This window comes from Lutzomyia longipalpis, chromosome 4, assembly GCF_024334085.1.
Source record: "Lutzomyia longipalpis isolate SR_M1_2022 chromosome 4, ASM2433408v1".
NCBI lineage: Eukaryota > Metazoa > Arthropoda > Insecta > Diptera > Psychodidae > Lutzomyia > Lutzomyia longipalpis.
The window spans coordinates 11,994,705-12,018,538 of record NC_074710.1 but is presented as its reverse complement, the minus strand read 5'-3'; the positions used below and the strand labels follow the sequence as shown (position 1 = coordinate 12,018,538).

Genomic DNA, 23,834 nt, shown 5'->3' with positions numbered 1-23,834 from the left:
CGCTGAGGGGATTTTAATTGTGGGAATAGGGGGTTTGCATTCATCCGGAAGTCGCCATATGGATGACACTTTTTCCCAGCGATAGGGAATGCCGAGAGTTTCCTTTGGGGGACACCATTTCGTTTGTCTGTGCCAAAAATGATGCAAAAGTGGTGGATTTTGTTGCAGGCGAATGTCTCCAAGCACAGCGAATATGGAGATTGCAGTGCGACATACAAAATGAATTTGTAATTGAGAGTGCTTCATTTTCCAAAAACGGAAAATGTATAATCACTCTTTTGCTCCATTTTTGGATGTATACGTACCCCTATTCCTAAAGGAGAGTGTCGCAAAAGCTTTAATGGTAATGTCCCTGTGAGAACTGCATTTCTACTTTATCGTTATTATCACATTTTGAGCTCTAGGGGAATGTATTTTTGGGGGATTTCATACGGGGAGTGGAGGGGGTGACGGTGAAATGGTAGTTCGAGGAAAATTCACAAGGAAAAGCTTCAATTCACTCAAGTGGAAAATATTTGGAAATGAGGATGATTCTCAGAGTAATTCCCACCCACGTTGCGAGTTTGAATTCTCGTTTGTATTTTCAAAGTACAAAGTGCAGTATTAATGTACTCTCTATATGCATTTTTTAATCATCTCTTAAACGGCATATTGCATGAAATGTGCAAAACTTTTGAGAAATGCGCGCAAGAGCCAAAGGGTTGCTAAATGAAAGAGAATGTGAAAAGAAGTTCCCATATACCCTCGGAAAGTGCTTTGGGGTGGTGCAAAAAAAGGGGGTTCAGTTGAAAATACTTCACGAGAATGCACGCAATGAGACATCCCTCGCCTCATTTGCAATTTTTGCCTCCTAGTCCGGCGTCACAACTAGGGGTGGATGTGGGTCCGCCTGTGAGAGAAGTTTATGCGACACGCAAATGAGTTATTTATGATTTTGCAGCAGAAAGTAGTGCAAAAGCATTATTGTTGCAAATTTTCTCAACGTCCACATGCTTTATTACATATTTTCCAGAAGTTTTCCACTTGCAGCGTACATGGCGCTACTTTCCCCACCCTCAACAATGGACGTGTAAACCACAGAGACAATGAAGTACAGGTATAGTTGACGAGGTAAATCAAATTGAAAATGCCACTCAAACATGAATGTTTTTCAATGGAAAATTTTTATAATATTTATTAATTTTTATGAAAGCCTATTCAATCGATTTTCCAAAAGTAATTTGATTTTTTTATCAGATATATTTTTGAGAAGAGTAATCAATGCGAATTATTTTACTTTTTAAATTTCATTTTAATTTACCTAATACTCGGAAAATAATGAATAAAATCCAATAAAAATTAATAATTTACTAAAAAAAGTGGAATGAAATCAATTGTATGGGTGTAAAAAATATGCAATTCAAAGAATTGACCTGCATGGAAGCATAACAAGACGAATGTTGATCATTTATAAAACTTCAGAGGAGTGACTATAGAATTCCAAATCAATAGTGTGGCGAAATATGAATTCGAGGTACTTGCTATGCACCTGAGCATATATTTTGCTGGGGAATTAAGAATAGCTCTACTATCGCGCACATAGCGGGTCCAGGGAAGGTGACGACGAATCAGTGATATAAATTGAATGATTTTCCGCTCAGCTAAATTCCATGCTGAGCGATGAAAATGTGCAAAACGTGACAGTGGAGTGAATTTTCATGCTCACCTCACTCCATCATGACTTTCCGCGCCATGGATTATTGATACCTCACCCCTCCCCCCACCATCGACCTCTGACACGCAGTCCAAGCGGGTGCTTCAAATGCTACTGTGTCGCTCATTAATATTCCACCCATGAGAGTGGCACGATTTGAACCCCGGGGACGACCAAACTGACTTCCTGATGCTATTTGTGGCCGGAGACCAGTTCGCCCGCTCAACAATGCCACCCCCTATCCACAATGAGCACTTGTGAAGGGGGTGAGATGTGGGCATCAAATAGAACTCTTTCGCAATTCTAGAGGTATGCCATGTGGTGGCGGACACGGAAGTGATCTAAAAATGATTGACACTCATTGTGGTTGATGGTGGAAAATCATCAGATTTTAGTTCAATTTTAGGGGTGGATTTTTCGCATTGTGTGTAAATATGGTATGTACCTACCTAGTTCAATTGAATTTAGTGAAATCAGTGAAATTATTTGTTTCGGGTTGAATTGTATAACTCAATGTTACTCAAAGAAAATGCTTTATATGATTCAAAAAAATTCCCAGTAGAAGATTAAACGTAAAAATTTATTCAGAAACTTTCCTCTAAGCCCTATCAAACACTATAAGGATTTCTTAAAGAAAAACTCGTCTAAAAGGGAATCTTAGATATGGTTAAATCAAAATATCATTGAAATATTAAATTTACTGAGAAAAGAATTTTTTTAAATCATTTTAATTGGAAAAAAAATCTTTGCATTTTGTTTCTAAAATCTGGAATTGACATTTTTCATTTTGGAAAAACTTCACAGAGGTGTCAATCATATCGGAACAAGCATTTTTACGCACAAGAAATTCGATTGGCAGTTTAAAATAATGGCTTAGAGGTAATTTTGTTCTTATGGCAAAATTCAATATCCAAACGAGCAATGTTGCAACACAAAAAAAATCTCTTTGTCGATCACCCACCCAACTAAACTACATTCACATTTTTCACAGCATATCAGTTCCCTCAAATGTGGGGGCTGTTTTTTTTTTGCCAACTATATGCTCGAGGGCCTTTTTAAAAAGGAGCAAAAAATATGCAATTCAGTGTAGTGAAGCATATTCAATTGACAGAGAGTGCAGTTGAATTTCAATTTTCCATGTGAAGCCATGCTGGACATACACCAGCATGGGGGTGAGTGGGTGATGTGGGACCGCCCACACGTGATTTTCCCAGTGTGCACAAACAACCCCATACCCACCTCTAAAACACGAAATTGTGAAGTGGACCATTGTGCACGGGAAATGGGATTTATTTCATTTAATTGAAGAGGGATAATCCGTTCAAACTGCAAAATAAAACACCAATTTTCTCACTTTTCACTCCACCATTGTTTTCCCACTGATGCAGAAGGTCCTCGGAAATAGGGAAAATGATACGGTTTTGAACTCCCATTCCACTTTTCCGACTTTTCCATTTTATTCACTCTACGTTGCAACACTTTTCATATAGTACATAGATATCTATAAACATATGTTAGTCATGTGTGGGAAGACGGAAACACAGAATAATACCAAAGAATGCAATAAAAGCTCCAATTGGCTTTTAATAAAAGCACATATCGGGACTTTTGGCTTAACAACACAAAGTGTCAGTTTTCTCTTAAACACATAAGTAAATGATCATTTAAAATTCCTTTTAAAAATAGATTGATGTAAGCTGTTGGAAAATTAATAAGATTATGAAGAATTCGGAAAAAAAAAATAAATTGAGTTTTATGGGAAACTTCGTGGGCCTGGGGTGCAGTGGATAGAGCGCTTGATTGCGCATCCAAAGGTCGCCGGTTCGAATACAGAACCCGGCAACGCGCCCCATCCGCCAACGTGCAATTAGATCACGTTGACCGGTTGGATCAGGAGATTGATACACTCCTATCCGTAAAATGGCCCACACGTGGTAGTATCTAGCAAGGCCGCTCACTACTTCTCCACAAGGAGAACAACAACATCACATAGGGCGGCCGGCCCTGTTCCTATATGGGACGTAGCGCCAAAATATTTATATATTTTATGGGAAACTTGGATTAATTTTTTTTCACAGATTGTCTTAAGTTGAAGCATCGACAGCATAGAGAAATTTGTATATTTAATGATAGCTGTACTTATCATTAAATATACAAAAACAGGTTATTTGTGTACTCTTATGGGGACTTCGTGATTGATTTTCACATTTTGAATTGAAGATCATTTGAGAAAGAAACGTTAACGATAAAGCAGAAATTACCCAGGCAAAGGCGACGTTGAATGACCTCAGGGCAATGAGGAGTTTGTATTCGGTGGACGCTAGACAGCTGATCACTGCGAACTCCTCTTTGCAGATCTTGAGGAGATGAATCTGCAAGAGGAATGTACAAGTTTATTAATATTAAATTTTTTTAATGTTTCCTAATTTTTTAATGCCTTTCAGTTCGCAAGGAAATCATCAAGATCCTGAAAAAGAAAGTACATGATTTAAATAATTTTACTAAGAATTAAAAAAAAATTGAATCAAAATTTAAAAAGTGGGTAAAAAATGATAAAATTATTTCTTAAAACGTGTTTTGCTTCGCGGGGATTTTTGTAGCGCTTCACGCAAATTTTAGAGAAGGAATAAAATTTTGATAATTTTATGCTTCTTATAGATATGTATGAGTTGTACCCTAAGCCCATTAATAAGTTTAGTAGTTTAATTTTCATATTTTATTCAATATTCATTTGATTTTTCTCACAAAAAAAACAGTCTTATTAGTTTCCAAAGTATAGTTATTGTTGAAAATTAGTTTTAGTCGTTTGAGTTTACATATAATAATAAGTTTATAATAATAATAATAATAAGTTTATTTCGTTTCCAAACGAAATTAAATTAAATTAAATTTGTATTAAGTAGCGCATACTTCAGGCAGGTTAGATTTATGATGGAAGGACTTTAGTGAAGAAAGTAGAAGTTGTCGCGTGCTCTCCATTTATTTGTGAAATTTACCGATTAATATTGAATGTAAGTAGAGAAAACTCTTAAGAAAATGATCAGTAGAGTAAGATGATTCTGTATTGCAGGGAAAATTAGGCGAAGAAGAAGTAAACGCCCAGAAAAGTTGATGAAGAGATACACGGACAACAGTGAGGTTAGAATCAGAAGAAATGGAATGAAGAAATGTTAGAATATTAATTTATAATTTGTTTTCAGGGGAATTAGAAGATTTATTGAGAAGAAAAAGGCAGGCAAGCCCAATTTAGGAGGGATATTATCTCGAGTAAGTTTAAGATAGGAGATTTAAATTTGAGAGATTTTAGAATATGTTTTTGTTTCAGACCAAAATTACACGCTACGGCTTGGTCTGCCTGAAGCTTGCGATTTGATGAAAATATATGAATAAAAAGTTCTTGTTCAATTGCGAACAGTTATACTATACATATAAAAAGGTGGTCAAGATGGACCGACATTATCGGCTGAAGCTATAAAAGCGGTTCATGTTATCTTAACCATCCTATATAGGTATACATATTGAGATTAGCAGCAGAGGGATGATGAAAGGTTAGATGACTTTATTACAAATTAATTCAAGAAAGTTCCTTCTCAATGTTATGTGATATGAAAGTTGATATTGTCTCAACTACTTTGACCGGATATATGTAACTTCCCATATATGTATGTATCGAGTTCCAGGCACCAGTCTCACAAGTCCAACTTTTGAGTCTTACATAGTGGATAGGGTGAGGAGAGAAAAACAGAGTCTATGTTGAGTATAACACATAATTTTAAAGCAATCCCTAGAAAAGTAAACATGGTATGGAATAGTAATTTAACCCAGAATTTGCATTGAATTAAATTTGCAAATTAAATCCGGAAACTGATCCGTTTGGGAAGCAGAATTACTATATCAAAAATGTTTTTATGTAGGTACTTTTTTAATAACTAATAGGTAAGCATTACTACAATGGGAATATAAAAAATGCAGTGAGGGAAATATAAACAAGAGAGAGAAAAAAAATATTGAAGATGAAATGTCAATAAATCCCGGGAAAAAAATCACTGTACATTGCACAAAGGTATATTCAAATAAATCAATGGGTATATGTTAACCCTCTCGCGTCCACGTGAAATGTAGAACATTGAAACATGCGCTCCCTTATCGCGATATTTATTCTAAGAGGAATGCTCCCAGAAAAAATTTCCTAGTCAGCACAACGTCTTCTTTGGCATAATTTACGTAAAATTACGGCATTTTCAAGTTGGAAAATCAATTAAGTAAAATTCTGGAAAAAAAAAGTTTCACGTTTGGGTCTACGTATAACCCAATGAGCGCGAAAGGGTTAAATAAAATACATGGTTGGAGTAGGAAAAATAATAAAATTCACAGCAAAAATATTGTGTTTGATTGCAATTTACTAAAAAGGTATTAAAAAAATTATTTTATGGATAAAAAAATCTTATTGGAAAGAGAATGATTTTTTGAAGAAAAACTCAATAATTCCGTTGATTATCTTTATTTAATTTTTCTTTCCAACAATTGAATTTTCTTCATGAAAAAATGACCCATTTAATAACTTATTTATTTGTGATGTAGACTTTTTTTTGCATATCTTCATAAAATCAAGCGAACATGACCACATATCTACATTTTCTCTTACAAAAACTGTGTTATTTACTTGCATTCCTTGCAACTATGTATAAAGGAATATTTCCCAACGCATGCTAACCAATAAGAGAAAAAGAAAACATAAATAAACACACAGAATGCAAAAAAGATATAATGTGCTTTTATTACATGCTCATTCTATATAGAAATCAGTCATGCAAATTGTATATTAACAAGTTGATGAACAAAATCATATCAGCAGAAATATAATAACTCTGACCTCGTTGCTCACATAATTATGTCATTTCCAATGCTGTGGTTTTTTCTTCATTAAAATTTAATTGAGTATTTTTTTACTTCAATTTTCCATTTTTGCCCATCATTTGTGATGTTTTTTCTGTGATTGATCAAAATGTGATGAGTCCTTTGATGGGTGTTGCCATCAAAGGGATGCAATGAAGCTGCACTTGTATAGCAATTCATTCATTTAATTAATTAATTAAATTTGTCTCTCCTGAGTTACTAATTAAACTAAATTTATTGACTATTTCATTGCAATATTTTACCTCAAGATGAGGCAAAATGAAAGCAATCGTTCAATAAATCAAATATTTCATCAAAAGACACTGCAGTTTGATTTACCTTTCTTCATGACAAAACTTCTTTTGGAGTAAGTTCTGTGATGGACAAGTATGCTCTTATAGAAAACCAATTAAAGGAAAAAGGTCAGTTATTCAGTTGAAGGAAGGAACAACTTTTTGAATTCATTTCATCTATCCTTAATGATAAGTTTAGAAAACTAAATAACGTATATGCCTTTTATGCAAATGATGAAGTCTTCTTGTTTTATTTTTTTATTATAAAACATAAAAAAAAAAAGTTCTGAAGTCTAGACTTGAAAATTTTCTAAATAGTATTAATTTCTTTAGTGGTAACCAATATGGTTTCACCCCCGGTCGTAGCACTGAAGATGCTTTGATCACTTTTGTTAATCATGTTAGTCTCGCGGCGAATAATGGTAAATGCGTTTCAGCCGTGTTTCTGGATTTAACGAAAGCATTTGATACCGTATCTCATAAAATTCTGCTGGGGAAGCTATTTGATGTGGGGGTGAGGGGGGTAGCTTTCTCTCTATTTGAATCTTATCTCTCCCAAAGACGACAGTGTGTGAGGCTGGAGGGCTCTTTGAGTGATTTTGAGACCTCTAAGTGTGGGGTGCCGCAGGGCACAATTTTGGGCCCACTTTTCTTTATCATATATTTAAATGATTTGTTGAAACAAAGCTTTAATGGGGATATATTGGCCTATGCGGACGATCTGGCATTAGTTTTTGATGGTAACGAGTGGGCTGAGGTGGACAATAAAATGTCTGAGGATGTGAGATGTATAAGAAGATGGCTAGACAATAATTCCTTGATTTTAAGTAATAAATCTACTGCAATGCGCTTTTTCTCCCCGTCTCCTCCGTCAGATGATACCTCCATAATCTCCCACTCCCAATCCTGCGGAGGAATTTGCGGGGACGCATGCATTGAGATTCCTTTTATGGAAGAGAGTCGATACCTTGGGATCGTTATTGATAGTAAATTAACCTGGAAGCCACAGCTCCACCGATTGTGTGATTCCCTCAACCGCCTAATTCCTAAAGCCTATCAGATTGGAAAATATTGTCCATCTGGCGTTGCTCGGTCATTTTATTTTGCATGCATAGAATCAAGACTCCAGTATGGTATCGTTATTTGGGGTGCGGCCTTTCGTTCCAATTGGAAAGCCATAGAAATGGCACAGCGCAGATCAATAAGAGCTCTTTTCAGAAAACGTAAATTTGACTCCCTTTTTCAAACTTTTCTTGATCAAAAAATCCTTCCTTTCGAATACATTTTCAAATTTAAAACTCTAAGAACATTCTTTATTAGAGGAGGATTTCTGAACTCTCGTAGAACTCGCCCACTTAGGGCGGGCGTCAATCTGCAAATACCGCACCCCAAAACAGAGTGGTTTAAACGAACTTATTCTTTTCTGGCTCCTCACTTGTACAATGACCTGCCAAACCATATGAAGAATCAGAATATGTCCTCCTTCTCATTTATAAGGCTCCTGTTGAAGACATTATGGGATGATTTCACGACGTCCCGTAAATAGAGGTTTCCGCGTTCCGTGCTGCATTGCGGTTTGGACCCGTGAGCTTTGGCTTCTTTCTGGGTGGGTGTGGGTGTTCGTCCAGTGACCGCGATTTGTTTCCTAAGATGTTGATTCATGGCCTCGCCAAGGGAAACCCCGTAGCACTCTGAGGCTATGTAGTTTTGCCAAGTGGGAGTTCTTTTCCCTTCTGGTTTTCTTCGCCCACTTGTAATTGATAGGCAGTTAAATAAGAAAGAATGTAATACATTAGATTGTAAAGAGATGCTGCGGGTAATCCTGGATACGACGGCTTATATAAGGGCGATCCCCTTATTTTTTTTTTTCCAACGCTCAATTAGTACATATTTTTTTATTACAAGGAATTTTTGTTTCTTGCTGGATGGACGCTCACTCCTATTGGTGATGGTTTGCCTCGGTTGCTTGGGTCTGGTTTTAATGCTTGCGCTTGCTGCTGATTCCTAGGAGTGCTATTTTTTAACTCACTTGCCTTTCTTACCGAAATATTACTCAGTTTTCTTTATTCCAGTCTCTTTTTCTTTCTCTGACTAAAATTCTCCGTGAATATCAATATTTATAAAAAATAATAACGATACTATACTTCTCCAATATATCATCCTGTTTTCTTTTTCTTTATTTTTATATTCTTCTCTACTTGATTTTGTTCTATGCTAATGTAACGTAACGTAAGATTTTGTGATATTGATAATAGATTTCTTCGTTCTCTATTAAATTATTGTAATTAAATTTTTAAATTGTTTATTAAATGAACTCAGCGACAACGAAGCGTGCCCTAGGGCCTGTTGTCGCTTACCTTTCCTCGGGTCTGCCCTACTTTCCTTTTTCCTCCCCACCACCTAGTGAGAATTTTCTCTCGATAACATATAGGCTGTATACTGTGAACATATTGTTAATATAAATTATTTGTAAAACATTGAATGACACATACAGCCAAAGAACCAGGTTTTCTGCCGTTTTCCTGGGGAGGCTGGTAGTGGTAAGACGGCGGCAGACGCAACCCGAGTTAAAGGAAATAAAATAATAAATAATAAATAAATAATAAAATAATAAACTTAATGATGGAATGAAAATTAATTTATTCCATTTGTGTCATTGAAAAAAACTCTTATTCGATGGACACATATTTGAGCTGGAAATTAAAAAGCTTTAAAAAATCGCTAACGATACTTCCACTGGAAAAGGTAAACCAATTTACCTAAAAATATAAAGAATGACGTCATTATTGTATTTTTATCTCCTTTGAAGCATAAAAATGATAAAAATACTTGGTCAAAAATCACAGACGAAATATTAGTATTAATGCTCTATGCATAAAAAGGACTTAAACACAATGGTGACGTCATTGTTGGCATTTTTGAGCAAATCTTTTCCGGATTCTTTCAATTGATCACAGGAGAAATTGAAAAATCTTAATAGATGATTTCTTATTCTTTTGTCTTTGAATTCTATATCAGATTACGTATGTTTTGATTGATTTCTCGAACTAGGAAATCTTCCTATGGAAAACGTGTAAACTCCTTTTACTTTAAAGTAGTCGGTAAGAAATTTTTCTATCAAAATTTATTTACCGGACACTGATCAGTTGTTTTAATAAAATTATCCTGCTTTCATACAGCATTCTGAATATTGTGGTAGATTCTGATACAAATCTTTTCTTTTCTTCACTTATAATTCGTCAGTTATAAGATTTTTGGTATTCTGGGAAAAATCTTGTAAGATTTTGAAATTTTATTTCGATTTTTTAAACAGGTTTCTCAAAGAAAATTATTTTTCCAGAGACTGAACTCTTTAAAGTTCTTTCTGATTGTTTTCTGAAACAACTAATTCTTTATTTGTTCTTTTATAGAACGACAATAGAATGATTTTTTAAATATTATCTGTCAAAATCTTACAATATAACTTTTAAATTGTTAAAAAAGGAAAGAAAATATTTTTATCAGAATCTATCCCATTCATCCCATTGTTTAAAAAAGCGCGGGAAATGGAGCTTTAACGGTCATTTTGTATAACGGCTGTACAGAGTTATAAAATCCTCTCGTGCTCAGGCACACACCATGCCCGGCAATATGCTGGAGTTGTGGAAGATGTCGTTGGCGCACAATCTTCCCGCCAGCGCCATGGTGCGTCTTTCTGGCCAAATCTCCTCTCCAGACTGACAGAGTGCCGAGGTGTATCCGTGAAGCAGGAAATTGTGTTTTGTGTCTCTGGGTGGTCCGTAGTTCTGTGTGTGAATTTTTTTATTTCGTATCTCAGTGGGGTGATTCAGTGTGGACATGCCACCAGAGGCGAAGACAATGAATGGCTTGAGCTTCAGTGAGCTGTGCTGCCTTTTCTGCTGCCCACCCTGCCCTGGTCGAATTGCCTCAAAGCTCGCCTTCCTGCCGCCGGAAGTGTCGTATGAACTGAAAGCTGATGAGGCTTCAACCACAAAGTATGCCCTGGTGCTGCTGGAGAAGGCCGATTGGCAGTATACGGATCGTGAAAAGGATTTTTTTGAAGCCTTCTTCACGCGTTCTGCTCGCGGCAATCGAATAGCTTGTCTCTTTGTGCGATGCAGCTCAAATGCCAGGTGAGTCGTTGAGACTTCCGCCTCTCTCTTGTTTTGCCAATCCCTGGGTTGCTTGTGAGTCACAAAGAACACCCAGAAGCACAAAAAGTGGCAAAAGACAAAGACAGACCTCACAGTGCTTCTCAAATTGTACTCCTGGATGGCCAGGAAGTGGCGCATTGCAATTTTTCGCTGCCTGACCTCATGTCATGTTGCTTTGTATTGGTTAAATATACTCCCGAGGCGATAATGATCCGCTAAGAGGGTAATTAGGAAAATAAATCCAATTATCTCGACGATCGATTGGCTTACTTTGTAGGCACCACAACTATATACACACATAGCAAGAGTGACGACATAGTGCACTTTATATCCAATTTCCCGTACCTCAATGAGATTTGTGGGGTGCATAAAAAATAGACGGCTGGTAAAAGCAAGGAGAAACACCACCCACAACCCCTTGATAAATTCAAGAAATTCATGAAGTTATCGCAAAATTGATAAGATACTCCAGTTTCCTGGCGAACATTAAGCCCTCAGCCTTCATACAGCAAACATTGCTATTAAAAAAAATTCACATCCAACAATACAAGCTTATTTAAGAATTATAGAGTTGTAGAGAATGTAGAAAAGGACTTGAATGTTTTTTTTCCAATTTAATTTTTTTTTAAACTTTCGTGTCAGTAACGTTTCGAGTATTTCTTTAATCTTCTTCAGGCTCTTTGTATCACTAAAATATTATTTTCATACAAATTAATGCTTCATATTCAAACCCACACAGAGCTTCTCATGCTCTTTATTTTAATGCTCGCGCGCACTTTCGGATTTTCTATATCAGCAGCAAAACATCATTCACCACGGCTTGACTAATCGCTCTTTTTTTTCTGGAAGTTTTTCGGTGTGTGTCGCGCGACTCGTTTCACGCGCGGGAACCACCGGATGACGCAAAGAAAAAGCCTCACATTCCCTTTCACTTTGTCATTAGATTCACGCTGCTATTCAGCCATGGGAATGCCGTAGATCTGGGCCAGATGACCAGCTTCTTCGTTAGCCTTGGGAAGCAAATAAACTGCAACATCTTCAGCTATGACTACTCAGGCTACGGCATGAGTACCGGAAAGCCATCGGAAAAGAATCTCTATGCTGACATTGATGCAGCATGGCATGCACTAAGGACACGATATGGCATTAGTCCTGAAAATATTATTCTCTACGGCCAGAGCATTGGCACAGTACCCACAGTTGATCTTGCAAGTCGATATGAGGTAAAGGAGAATTTAATTTCTTAGATAGATTTTCATTAGCGTTATATCTTGAGTTCTCTTCCTTTTTTATTAAAAAATAAATAAATAAATGTTGCAGATAACAAAAAATATAACACTAAAATAAAGCATCTCTGCAAAATAATTTTGTTACAGAGAATTTAAGATCTACGAGTGAAGTATAGATTTAATATGGAAAATCACAGACATTTTTGCGTTATTTTCAATTATTATTATCTTTTAATTCAAATGTCTTTGTAATTGTTTCTTTGACTCCTTTAGATAATTTAGAAAGAGAAGATTCCTGGAAATCAAAAAAGGAATTTTTTCTTTAAAATTCTTGAATTGATAAAGGTTCTTAACAAAATATATAAAAATTGAAATATTGATTATCATCATAATTTAAATAATTTTGAAAGTAAAAAAATTGTACTAAAAAATAAATTATTTTATCAATTTTAGTTTTCTTTTAAATCATTTTTATTTTTAGACGCTGTAAATAAAAAATTATGATGATAATTATCCGGCTGACAAATATTGATTAATTTTTATAAATAACCTATCTCATAAAAAAATCTTCAAAAATTAATTTTTTTTAATAAATTTTAAAAGACTTTTCATGTTTATAGTAAATAAATATTGATAAACTGGGTAATTAGTTATTTTTCTACACGAACACAAGAGATCTTTTTGTTACACAATGCGTAATAGAGTTTTCAAAATTATCTACATAATTATAAAATATTCTTAAAGAACTGTTGAGACTTTTTTGAAACTTTGAAAACACTAATTCAGTTGTTGAAGATTAAATTGACCCCGATGACCCGCCAAAGAATGTAGTATTAAATAAGAAAAAGAATCTCTCTCAAAAACTCATTAATAATAGTTTTCGTGTTTTATAATGTAATTAATTAATTGTTATGTTAACAATGCATATATTTAACTTTTTTTATATTAAAGACACTTAGTCGTTAATTTTCTGCGTAAATTTGGAAATAATTTTGAGATTTATAACACAAAGCCCACGCATAAAATCTTCAAACTTTCGTTTTGCAACTCTAATTTCAATGGGTGAATTGATACGGAAAATTGCTCGAGTTCAGTGAAATGATGAATGATGTTTCCCACGACTTTTGCAGGTGGGTGCCGTAATCCTCCATTCACCCCTCATGTCCGGCATGAGAGTTGCTTTTCCCGCCACGAAGCGCACGTGGTTCTTCGACGCATTCCCCAGCATCGATAAGGTGCCCAAAGTAACATCCCCCGTTCTCGTGATTCACGGCACTGAGGATGAGGTTATCGACTTTTCGCACGGGGTCACAATCTATGAGAAGTGCCCCCGTGCCGTTGAGCCGCTGTGGGTGGAGGGGGCGGGGCACAATGATGTCGAGATGTACAGCCAGTACCTCGACAGACTGAAGCAATTCATCTCGGTGGAGTTAGTCAACTGACATAAGCAGAATTCCGGCAACAACAGCGTTCAAGAGGCTGCTTCTGGTGAGTAACTTTTTCTTTTTAATTTTATTTATTTCACTTTCCCTCCCCGCCCAATATTTTCCACAACGAAAGAATTAGAAAAAATCAAGCCTGTGTGTCGCTAAAATTTTCTCCATACGCGCTTCAATGCCCAACACACAACCCCTTTTGCTACGCTGTAATGAATAAAATTCCACACAATCAGCGCGAAAATCGGTTGTGGAAAAATGTTGTTGTGTAAGGAAAAAATGGGAAAACAAAGCGAGTCATTATTATGAACTTTTCGCATTTTAATTGAAAGCCTTTGACTGAGAGAGTTCAGCCTTTGGCAGGTTCAATGCGTTATTTTAGTATAATTATAGAGCTTTTGGAAATTAGAATAAAAACAAGCTTCAAAAAACGTTCGTTTTTTGGCCTGTAATTAAGAATCTCTCGCCTATTGTCCTAAAGCTTTGACTGAGCTTTTTAATTATTTTGAATAATGGAAGCTATGACGATGAGCGTATATGTATATACTTTATATGAACTATAATTATTTTATACTCTGAGAGGTTTTAATTATTTCCTTTTACACGTTTTAAAATTTTTAATAAAATTAAAATTTTTGCTTTAAACCCAAATTCATGGAAGAACTTTGTGATATTTTAATCGAGGACAGGGAAATTAAAGAAAAGTGTTAAAACATAATTTTTCATGATTTTTTTTATTCTTATATAAAAACCTCTTCAGACTTGAGACTTAAATCTGGACTTAAGGAAATTAAGCAGTAATAAAATTTAATTTTGAAAAGAATATTTGAGCAAATTTTGATTAATCTTGTCCTGATATCCTATTCTATCTAATCTCATTTTTTACATTTCTTACATCTAATTATTTACATTTAAGAACAATTTTAACATTATTCTTCCTAAACGAATATCTTTCAGTTAGGAATGCTTCAACTAAGTTGAAGATAAAATAGTCTCTGTAATTTAGGAATTTTCAATTTTTTCAGCCAATGGATCAGATCTCAGTTTTTCTAAACCAGAACAAACTTTCTTAGGCTAGACTACAGTTTTCTTCAAACTAGGTTTAAATTTTTAAATTCACTCCTAAGATTTTTAAGCAAGGCTTTTGTCGTAGACTAGACTTAAGTTTTTTTTTTAAGGTCAGGCTTTTAAGATTTCAAGGTTAGATCAGGCTAAATTGAGGCTAAATGCGTCTTAAAAGTCTGACATAAGGTAAATAAGAAGGAACTAAGGCTTAAGAAAAATAGGTCTGGCTTTATAAACAGTTTAACTTCGTTTCTTAGATCTAGTTTAAAAAAATTTTTAAATAAAAAAAAATTTCATTGCCTATCGAGAGATCGACGTAATTTTCAGTTTTACGGATAATTCAAAAATTTAGGGAGGGGGAGTAGGTAAAATCTCCGGGCCAGAATATATTGTGAGGTGATAACATTAATTCAGCTCTTATTCAGTCTGATATAACTCTTGAACATCAAAACTCTGATTTTAAAAAAATGGAGCTGAGCTAAAAACATCCGCTAAGTTGGCTAAGTTTAAAAAACTACAGACAGGTTTAAGAAACTAGGTAAAAACCAAGTTTAAGTAACTTAGGTCTGCTTTAAAAAGGTTAAGCCTGGTTAAAAAAAAAGTAAACCTGCCCTTAAAAACCTAGGCCTGACTTTAAACAGTTAGGCCTGATCTTAGAAATTTTGGTCTGACTTTAGAAATTTAGGCATGGCTTTAAAAACTTAAGTGGGACCTAATAGAAAACTACACCCCTAGTTTATGCAGTCTATTAGTCGTTTTCTAATCCAGTCATTCCTTAATAAAAATTAAAATTTCCCTAATAAATAAATTTTCTAGGTGACGACATTCTGCATGGCTCCATCACGATCACCTCATCGCCAACAAATAATTCCACGACGGAGAAGTTGCTCTAGCATCAGGCGCCCGGTGTGTCTGTCACGGCTACAGATACCCTCGGTGTACGCATGTCGTGCACGAGTGGTGTGGTGCGTGATAGAAAGCCGGGCGACTGTCCATGTGCCAGTGTCGTTGAGATTAATCTCAAAGTGAAAGCATGCCGATGCAATGGGGAACCAATTGATCGCCAACCAATGCCCCAGGGGGATTCTCCGGCACGAGATTTTATTGCCGTTGACCTCGTGAGTGCCGTCAACAAGGAAATCCGGGAGAAGATGCGCGTGAATGTTCCCGGAGACCGAAGACGTGTACTCGTACTCAAGCTCACCGATGTTACGGTACGCTGTGGCGGCGGAATGTCTCATGAGCTGCAATTTGCCAATGGGACAAAGCACTTTGTATCCAAGGGGGATTCACTGAAATTCACAATGAAGGAATCCGATGTGATTTGCTCAAAGACAAATCGAGCAAAGGACAAAGGAAGCGCCCCCAAGGGTGGTGGTGAGAGCAAGAAGAAGTCCATCCGGAAGGTGCTTAAGAGTCAAAAGAGTGAAGATGGGAAGATGTACAGCAAATCCGTCGATGATGTAACACTCGGTAGCAAGAAAACCCTCACAGTGGAAAGTGACGGAAAAATTCTCTCCAAGTCCGTTCAGGATCTCTCCGAGGAGAGTCATTCGGAATTCAGCGATATGAATTCCATTGAGCTCATCATAATCTCCGATGAATTCCTCAATGAAACCACCAAGCAGGAAGTGATCATTGTCAATGATCGCAAGGATATCGAGTCCCGCCGTCAGAAGTTAGCTGTGAAGGATAAACCGAAGCGCGATAAATCCCCCAAAGAAGTAACGAGGAAATCAACGACAAATCAATCTCGACGCCGGCTTGTCATTATTTCGGATGAGTACAAGAAGAAATCCCTCGAGAATAAGACAATCGTGGTGACAAAAGGAAAGTACGACAATGCACCGAAGAAAGATGAAGCACCAAAGAAGAAGCAAGAAAAATCCATCGCGGATGCCGTTGGTGAGATCAACAGCAAGATCATCTCGTGCGTCCTCCAGAGCTATGAAGAACCTGAAGCTGCAGTGCTGGAGAATAAGGATATCAAGCAAAATAACACAGACACACATCCGTCCTGCTAAAAGGACCTACCCGCCATCTTAGAAAGGTCACCGAACTAACGTTTACACCCCACACCCAACATCTCCTTGTGTTTGTTTGTTTGTTTGCGTATCGAGTGTCAGAGAATCCAGAGACAAGTGCTAAAAGACCAAGGAAATCATTTTTTTTATTTAAGTGTTGTGCTCATTTACGGACAAAAACTCTTCTATTGACAATCTTAATTAAGTTTGTATAGTTTCTTAGCTCATGTTTAGCTTAAAGTGGTTTATATTGTAAGATTTTTAATTAGTGAGGTCAGTTCTAAAGATAATTCGCGAGATTTTTTTTTAGTTAAAAGACTTCCTGTTTCAGATTCAGCAGATTTATTGGGAATCCTACGTTGCAAAGTAATAAGGTTTTTAATTAGTTTCAAGAATACTTTTAATGAGAAATTTAAACTTTATACTACTTGCAGATTTGGTTAGTTCTAGCAGTTTTTTTTTCTATCTATAAACGGTCAGAAAGTTTATTTTAAAGGTTTTACACTCTCAGTGGTTTTGAATAAGCCAAGACGTTTAATTGACAGTTCTTATTGTTATAAGATTCTGCTAGAAAAACTGCTAGAATTTGTCAATTTCATATGTTTCAAGATATATGATGTTTGATTTGTAATAAATACTTACTTCGCAGTTCTCTAATGTAAAACTACTAGAATTTTTCAAAATTGTGCAACTTGGAAAATTCTTGCAGTTTTCTTATAACTGGATTGAACGTTAAAGAATTTTCAGCTTCAATTCAACTTTTAGTCTAACTTACAGATTTTTTAATATGAAATTATAGTAGAAAGAAAAACTGCTAGAATGTTCCATTTTACTACACATTAATTCTTTTGGGACTACTGAACATCCTAAAATAAATGGATTATTATTATTGTAAATTTCAATTGATAAAAAACTGCTAGAATTAGTCTGTCACTAAAGTCCTAAGCTAATGCGTCTAGCAGGCTTCAACGTGTTAACCAATAAATCTGCTTTTTTTTTCTGATTCGTCCTTCTGAGCTGATCTGTTTCTTTTTGTAAAATAACTATTTCTTAAATTCTTTCAAAAAGGTGATCTTAAAGAAAATCCCACGTTCCATGTGAATAGAGAATCTTCCATTTTGTGCAATATTTGCCCAATTTATTTCGTTGCAATTTTTATCGCAATTTTTTCTTACACAAACACACATCAAGTAGATCTGAAGGTAAAAGAAAAGAGATATAAATCTTTGTTATTTGATTGTATATTTAGTAAAAAAAAAAATATCGTGTTTCCAAATGCTTTTGCTCTTACAGAATATTCCCACAATTTTCTCGTCTTGCTTTAGAAGAGCAATTTTCTGCTATTCTTTTCCAACTTTTGTACATACTTTCACTGTTTAATTGCAATAAGGAATTTTATTTAATTGCCAATGGGGAGGTGCAGTGGCGTGCAAAAGCGTTGTTAATCATCCCACCAAAGGGGGGTGAATAAATTAACGTGATAGCGCATTTTAGGTCTCTCACAGAGAAATTCTTGAGGTTTTTTTTGTGAGTTTCTTGCCAAGATGTTGATGTTTTCTTTATATAAATCTATTTGAATTGTTAAAAGAATTTTTTGAAAATGCCAATTTTTGCTGTGAATTTTGGCGGCATTTTTAAATTAGTTTTTAAACGATATTTTTTTGTTTTGGTTAAAAAATTCAAAATGGTGGACTTTCTGTTTTGAAAATAAATTGCACGTCGCTGCAATGAAAGTGAAGAAATTAAATCACAAAATGGAGGGCCGGTGTCCCTCGGAAAAAAATGCTTAAGACTGTAAAATGTATCAAAAGGAACAAAATTTAGTAGGTGAATTTTAAAAATCTCTGGGAATTTAGTAAATTTGCAGAATTATTAAAAAGAAAAATTAAACACACATTTTTAATAGTTTTAGTGTTAAGAAAATTGAGGAGAAGCACAAGAATTATGAGAGACAGAAAAGGTGCTAATGGTGTTTGTTTTTCCGAAGAAAATTGCTATGAAAAGACCATCAAAGAAGCATGCGTTTTTCTTTTGACTGCATAGAAGATTTAAAAATTATATATAAAAGAAATTTAAATCGTAGATTGAAATTTAAAAAAATTAAACAATCATTGTAATTGAAAAGAAAATCATGATAAAAGATGTAATCTGGTAAATTGCATTTATAACAAAAAAAAATCAGTATATGATGTAGATTAAAATTAAATATTAAACACATTTTTAGAGTCCAAACTAATTGCGAAAAGTTCTTATTTTATAGTTAGAATACATAGGTATATATTATATTATACATAATTATTAAAAAAAAAACCGGAAGATGCTCATTTAGAGCGGAAATGTGAATGTTAAATTTAGAAAAGCGCAAGGCAGAGAAAAGCAGGCAGCAGGAGGACCTGAGAGGAATTCTTTCCGGAAGCGTCTTGTAAATCAATTATGATTCAATTCAGGATGCAAAAAACTAAACAATTTCTATGGACTGATAAACAATTGAATTACCAACACATCCGGGATGAATTCCCGTCCTTTTTATTGCTTCGTTCTCTTTAGAGAAAATAAAACAATTATGAACCTTTTAAAAAAATCTTCCATTTTGCAGGTTATGCGTGGGTAGACATTTTTTTTATTTACACAGCTGTGGCGTCAAAATATCAAATTGCGGCGAACACTGCAACTTACACCTTCGTCGGCCATATTGATAATTAATTTTTTTTCCAAATTCTTACGTTTTTCGTTACAATTCTGAGTGAATTCTTTAAATAATTTATCATTTTTCTCCGTTTTCACACAAAAACAAAAAGTTTTCTACCCAGCATTTAGCTTGTTTTAATTGTAAAAGACAAAAAGAGTCCATCATGTTGTAGAGAAGAGCAAAAGGAAGAGAGAAGGGGAAAGAAAAATGTGAAGAAATTGTATGTAAAACATTTATTAGTTAATATAACAAGTAAAATATAATATGGAATAGATTGTACACAGTATTTGATCTCATTGAAATTGCATGGTCATTAGGGCTCCCCACCCCATCCCGGTTTACTTAACTTGGATGAATGTCTCATCGTCGACAATCTCATAAACATCATTCCGGAAATTCGTTAAATCATCCAAAAACTTCTGGCTACTCTCATTGTGGAGCTTCGTAATGACGGGCTTAAGGGGTACAAGTCCAGCACATTCCGCCAAGTCTGCGTAATATTTTCCCTACAAAAAATAAAAGAAATGATTAATAATTTTTTAAAAATTAAAAAAAAATCTCTTCTATGACTCACCTGGTCTGGTCCCATCATATGGGCATGACGCTTCTTGTAGCCACGCTTCTGGAAGCGCTCCTCCATCTCACGCTGTGTATCCTCAATCATCTCCTTCCGAGATGGCATTCGGACACCACCGCTCCACAATTTCACACAGAAGCGAACCTAAAATGAAAAATAAAAGAGAAAAAAATAAAAATAAAGTCTGTTTTCGCCCGGGATCGAACCGGGGACCTTGTGCGTGTGAAGCACACGTGATAACCACTACACTACGAAAACGTGCTTATCATTGCGCAAAGAAGCTTTATAAGTGAGAGAATTGCTCAAATATCGTCTTTCAGGGGTGTTGTTGGAATCTCTTAATTTAAGAGAATGGTGCTTTACTGAGCTTACACTACTCGGTAATTTTTTTGAACAACGTTATATTATTTTTGATTAATACGATTAATAAATTATTATTTTTTAAGCATAAATAATTGAATAAAACATTAAGAAAAAATATTTTGAATCCATTTTCGGTCTTTAAAGTATATTTCATAGCATTTTTACTCAATTAAATAGCGAAATAACGTCTCAGCCTCAAAATTTTCCCTAAAACGTGCCTCAAAATTTTTCCAAGAAAGTTAATTTTCAATTTTCTTCGTGTGAAAAATCTTCAAAATTCTCCTTTAAATTTTTGGGAAAATAAATTCTTTTTATGTTCTTAAAAATCTCAAAGAAAACTTTGAAAAAGAAGAAGAAATTACTGACCTGCAAATCAATCATTTGGCACGCACAGACGTAGAAAGGTAGCCCAGCAAAGCCCATTGTGGGGTAGTTGATGTTAACGCAATGCTTGTACAGAGGTTGCACAAAGTTCTCCTCAACGGTGATGCCGCAATCAACGCTCAAGAAGGGGAAGGTGTAGCGATAGCCGGTGCAGTAGAGAACTACATCGAAGGTTGCACTACTTCCATCCTTGAAGACAACCCCATCTTCGGTGAAATTAACCGGATCTGGTCTTTGGGTAACGTTGTCCGGGAATTTGGTCTTTGGTGGCTCTGGAAGATGATGGCTGAGCGTGACACGATCAGCGTGTTTGGAGATATCGTAGGCGATATCCATGCCACTTGGTCCAGCACCAATAACAAGGACAGTTTTCCCGGCATAAGGTTCTGGGCATCGGTAGTCGTGACTGTGTGTAATGGTACCACGGTAGTCATCCTGACCGGGATAGCGAGGAGAATAGGGCGTATGATAGTGCCCGTTGCAGACGAAAATGAAGTCAAAGGTGTGCGTGAGAAGCTGATTGTTGGGCAGATCCTTCACCATAACTTCCCACGTGTAGTTTTCCGTTACCTGTCCCACAGGGCGTACGCGAATAACGTGATGATTGAAATTAATAAGGGACGTTACACCGAAGGATTCAGCGTAGGACTTGAGGAAGGCTAGCATTTCAGCTGCGGGAATGTAGGAAACTCCCTCGCCGGGAATTGGAAAATCCGGATAGCCCATAATCTCCTTGGGCAGGTTCGTTCGGAGGCCACGATACATCGACGTGTGCACCTGTAGACCGTACTTATCCTTGCCGATATCTTCGGAATAAACCCACGTACCCCCAGCTTCGGACATTTGCTCAAACACAGTCACATCCATTCCTGCTGCAATGCTGTGCTTAGCAGCACAAAGACCTGCTGTACCAGCTCCAATGACACAAACTCGCTTTTTTCCTCCCATGATGATGCTTTTCCTTTATCTGGAATAAAAATAAATAAAAATTTGCGAAAATTTGGAAGAAAAAAATACGATGACAATTATCTTAAACTGTATAGACAGTAATGCAGAAAAAAGCTCTGAAAAGCTTCATAAAGTTAGGTTTATTATTTTCTTTTTTAGCTTAGTTAGCTATATAATAATCTCCCTAAATTTTCGTCTAAATTGGATGAATTAAAGTTACGAAATTTTTGAAATAATAAGAAGGCAGCTTGTAGAAAAAAAAATTAATGAAACTTTAACCATTTACAATGGAGGCGCCGGGTAAAAATACATATACATATATTATCTTTAGATGTGATGTTAGTGGCTTTAAAAAACGATAAAGAATTAATTTTTAGATCTCAATAGTCGTTAAAAAATTAATAAATTGATGAAGAAAAAAGAACAAAGCAGTGGAGGCGCCGGGTCAAAAACATGTTAACGATAAAGCTCATTAAAAATGAATAAATTGTTAGAGTAGCCAGAGTATTTAGGACAACTATTACCTATTTTATTTGATTAAAATATTCCATCTCTGTCTCAGGTCATTGTTGTTTTATCTCAGCTACAAAATTGATTTTCTGTCCATTTTCTAAACTCTTGCCTTTTTAACTCATTTGCCCTAGTTAGATGCCTGCACTAAATTAGCTAAAATACCTTTCTGTACTAAAGAATTACCTGCAACAGGGCATAAATTCAAAAAATCTTTATGGAAAATTTTGCAAAATTTTCCACTGGACTTCTCGAAGGAAACTTTTCGAAAGAATATGCCTTCATGAATTCTTTAATTTATCACCTTTATAAATATTCTTAATCAGCTTTTTTACTTGGTGGAATTTTCTTGGACAGTAATTTACATTTATTACATAGCAAAACTTGATGAAATTGAAAGTGACGCCGTAAGTTTTCAACGTGAGACCGGTAAATCCAGCTCACACGATTTTTCGCACGTTTCGCTTAAATTACTTTAAAAGCAACAATCCATTAAGATCGCGTACTTTGTCTCACACTAAGGGATTAAAAGAAATAAAACATTTTACAATGATTATGGAGGCAAAGCTGATAAGATACCGCAATTGGCAATGAAAAGGCAAGAAGTTAAAAGATCAATTAATTGAATGGGGGAGATTAGGGAGGAATTTGGTGGCAACGCGAAAAGGGATTATTAAATTGATTTTAATCACCAATTGAGTGATATTTGTGGAAATTAATTGATTTTTAATTGATCCTTTGATTGATTTTCTTATCATCCAGTAAATCTGTGGTAGTGTAAGCACAAATTTAACAATCTTTATCTTTTAAGCTTTCAGAGTCTTAGATATTTGTGTTTTAGACAGAGAGAGAGCAAATTGGGAGCATTGAGAGCTACAATTTGGCGCCAAAAGTTTTTCTTCTGAATGTCTGAATGGCGACACTTTTATCTCAATAATGAAAAATAAATAGAAGAGCCCACAAAATTGATTTAAATCATCCTGAAATCTTTGAACTGTTCACTTCATTTTCAAACTCTTCGAATCGTGATGAAAGTTCGAGAAAATAAAATGCGGAAATAATCGCGCAATGTTAAACGATCACACCGATCAACAACTAAGAAAGGAAAAAAAAAACAGAGGTTCAAAAAGAAGCACAGTGTCGCTAATTATTGCATTAAAATGCAAATGATATGCCTGTGATGAAGCATGAAGTACAAAATGTTGATCACAGAGTCATGTGATGTTTTTTCTTAATAAGAGAAGCATTTTAAAATGCGGAAAAGTCACAAAAATACACACAAAAAAAAATGCAGCAAAATTATTTTGTGATGTTTGCAATTAAAATGAAGATCACAAGATCACTCACCTCGCTCTTTATACAGTTCACAATAAACGACGTATCAAGTAACTCTGTGTGGGGAATAATTTTACGCACAAAATTGGCTTTTCTTCACCACCGGACAACCGATCGCTACGACAGTTTCTCGAGAACTGAAGAGTTTCTCGAGAGAAGGGGAGATTTTTATGTTTGATGTTTACTAAAATAAAACCATACTGATTAAGTTGAGCTTTATATCGCTCACAAATACATT

At 35.4% G+C, this 23,834-nt stretch overlaps 2 protein-coding genes, 1 long non-coding RNA gene and 1 other non-coding gene across 5 annotated transcripts; 2 read left to right on the top strand and 2 right to left on the bottom strand.

Annotated features, from left to right (window-relative positions):
- Positions 1 to 4,634: 4,634 nt before the first annotated feature.
- On the top strand, positions 4,635 to 5,223 carry LOC129796336 (uncharacterized). Its single transcript, XR_008751216.1, has 4 exons — positions 4,635 to 4,704; positions 4,764 to 4,831; positions 4,894 to 4,960; positions 5,019 to 5,223. It is a non-coding gene; the product is annotated as an uncharacterized LOC129796336 (long non-coding RNA).
- A 5,361-nt stretch (positions 5,224 to 10,584) lies between these two features.
- LOC129796317 (alpha/beta hydrolase domain-containing protein 17B) lies at positions 10,585 to 19,758 on the top strand. 2 transcript variants are annotated; one of them, XM_055838135.1, is made up of 4 exons: positions 10,585 to 11,015; positions 11,980 to 12,259; positions 13,396 to 13,753; positions 15,583 to 17,080. In XM_055838135.1, the coding sequence occupies exons 1-3, from the start codon at positions 10,720 to 10,722 to the stop codon at positions 13,705 to 13,707; spliced, it is 888 nt and encodes a 295-aa protein (XP_055694110.1). In that variant the 5' UTR covers positions 10,585 to 10,719; the 3' UTR covers positions 13,708 to 13,753; positions 15,583 to 17,080. The 2 variants fall into 2 exon arrangements, with proteins under 2 accessions (XP_055694110.1, XP_055694109.1); XM_055838134.1 differs by lacking the exons at positions 10,585 to 11,015; positions 11,980 to 12,259 and having other exon boundaries at positions 13,683 to 13,753; positions 15,583 to 19,758.
- On the bottom strand, positions 19,698 to 23,798 carry LOC129796310 (senecionine N-oxygenase-like). Its single transcript, XM_055838128.1, has 4 exons — positions 23,609 to 23,798; positions 20,786 to 21,770; positions 20,054 to 20,200; positions 19,698 to 19,985 (listed from the first exon to the last, which is right to left on the bottom strand). Exons 2-4 carry the CDS (start codon positions 21,749 to 21,751, stop codon positions 19,818 to 19,820), a joined length of 1,281 nt encoding a protein of 426 aa, XP_055694103.1. The 5' UTR covers positions 21,752 to 21,770; positions 23,609 to 23,798; the 3' UTR covers positions 19,698 to 19,817.
- Positions 20,242 to 20,314, bottom strand: Trnav-cac (transfer RNA valine (anticodon CAC)). The gene has a single exon. It is a non-coding gene; the product is annotated as a tRNA-Val (tRNA).
- Positions 23,799 to 23,834: the final 36 nt, after the last annotated feature.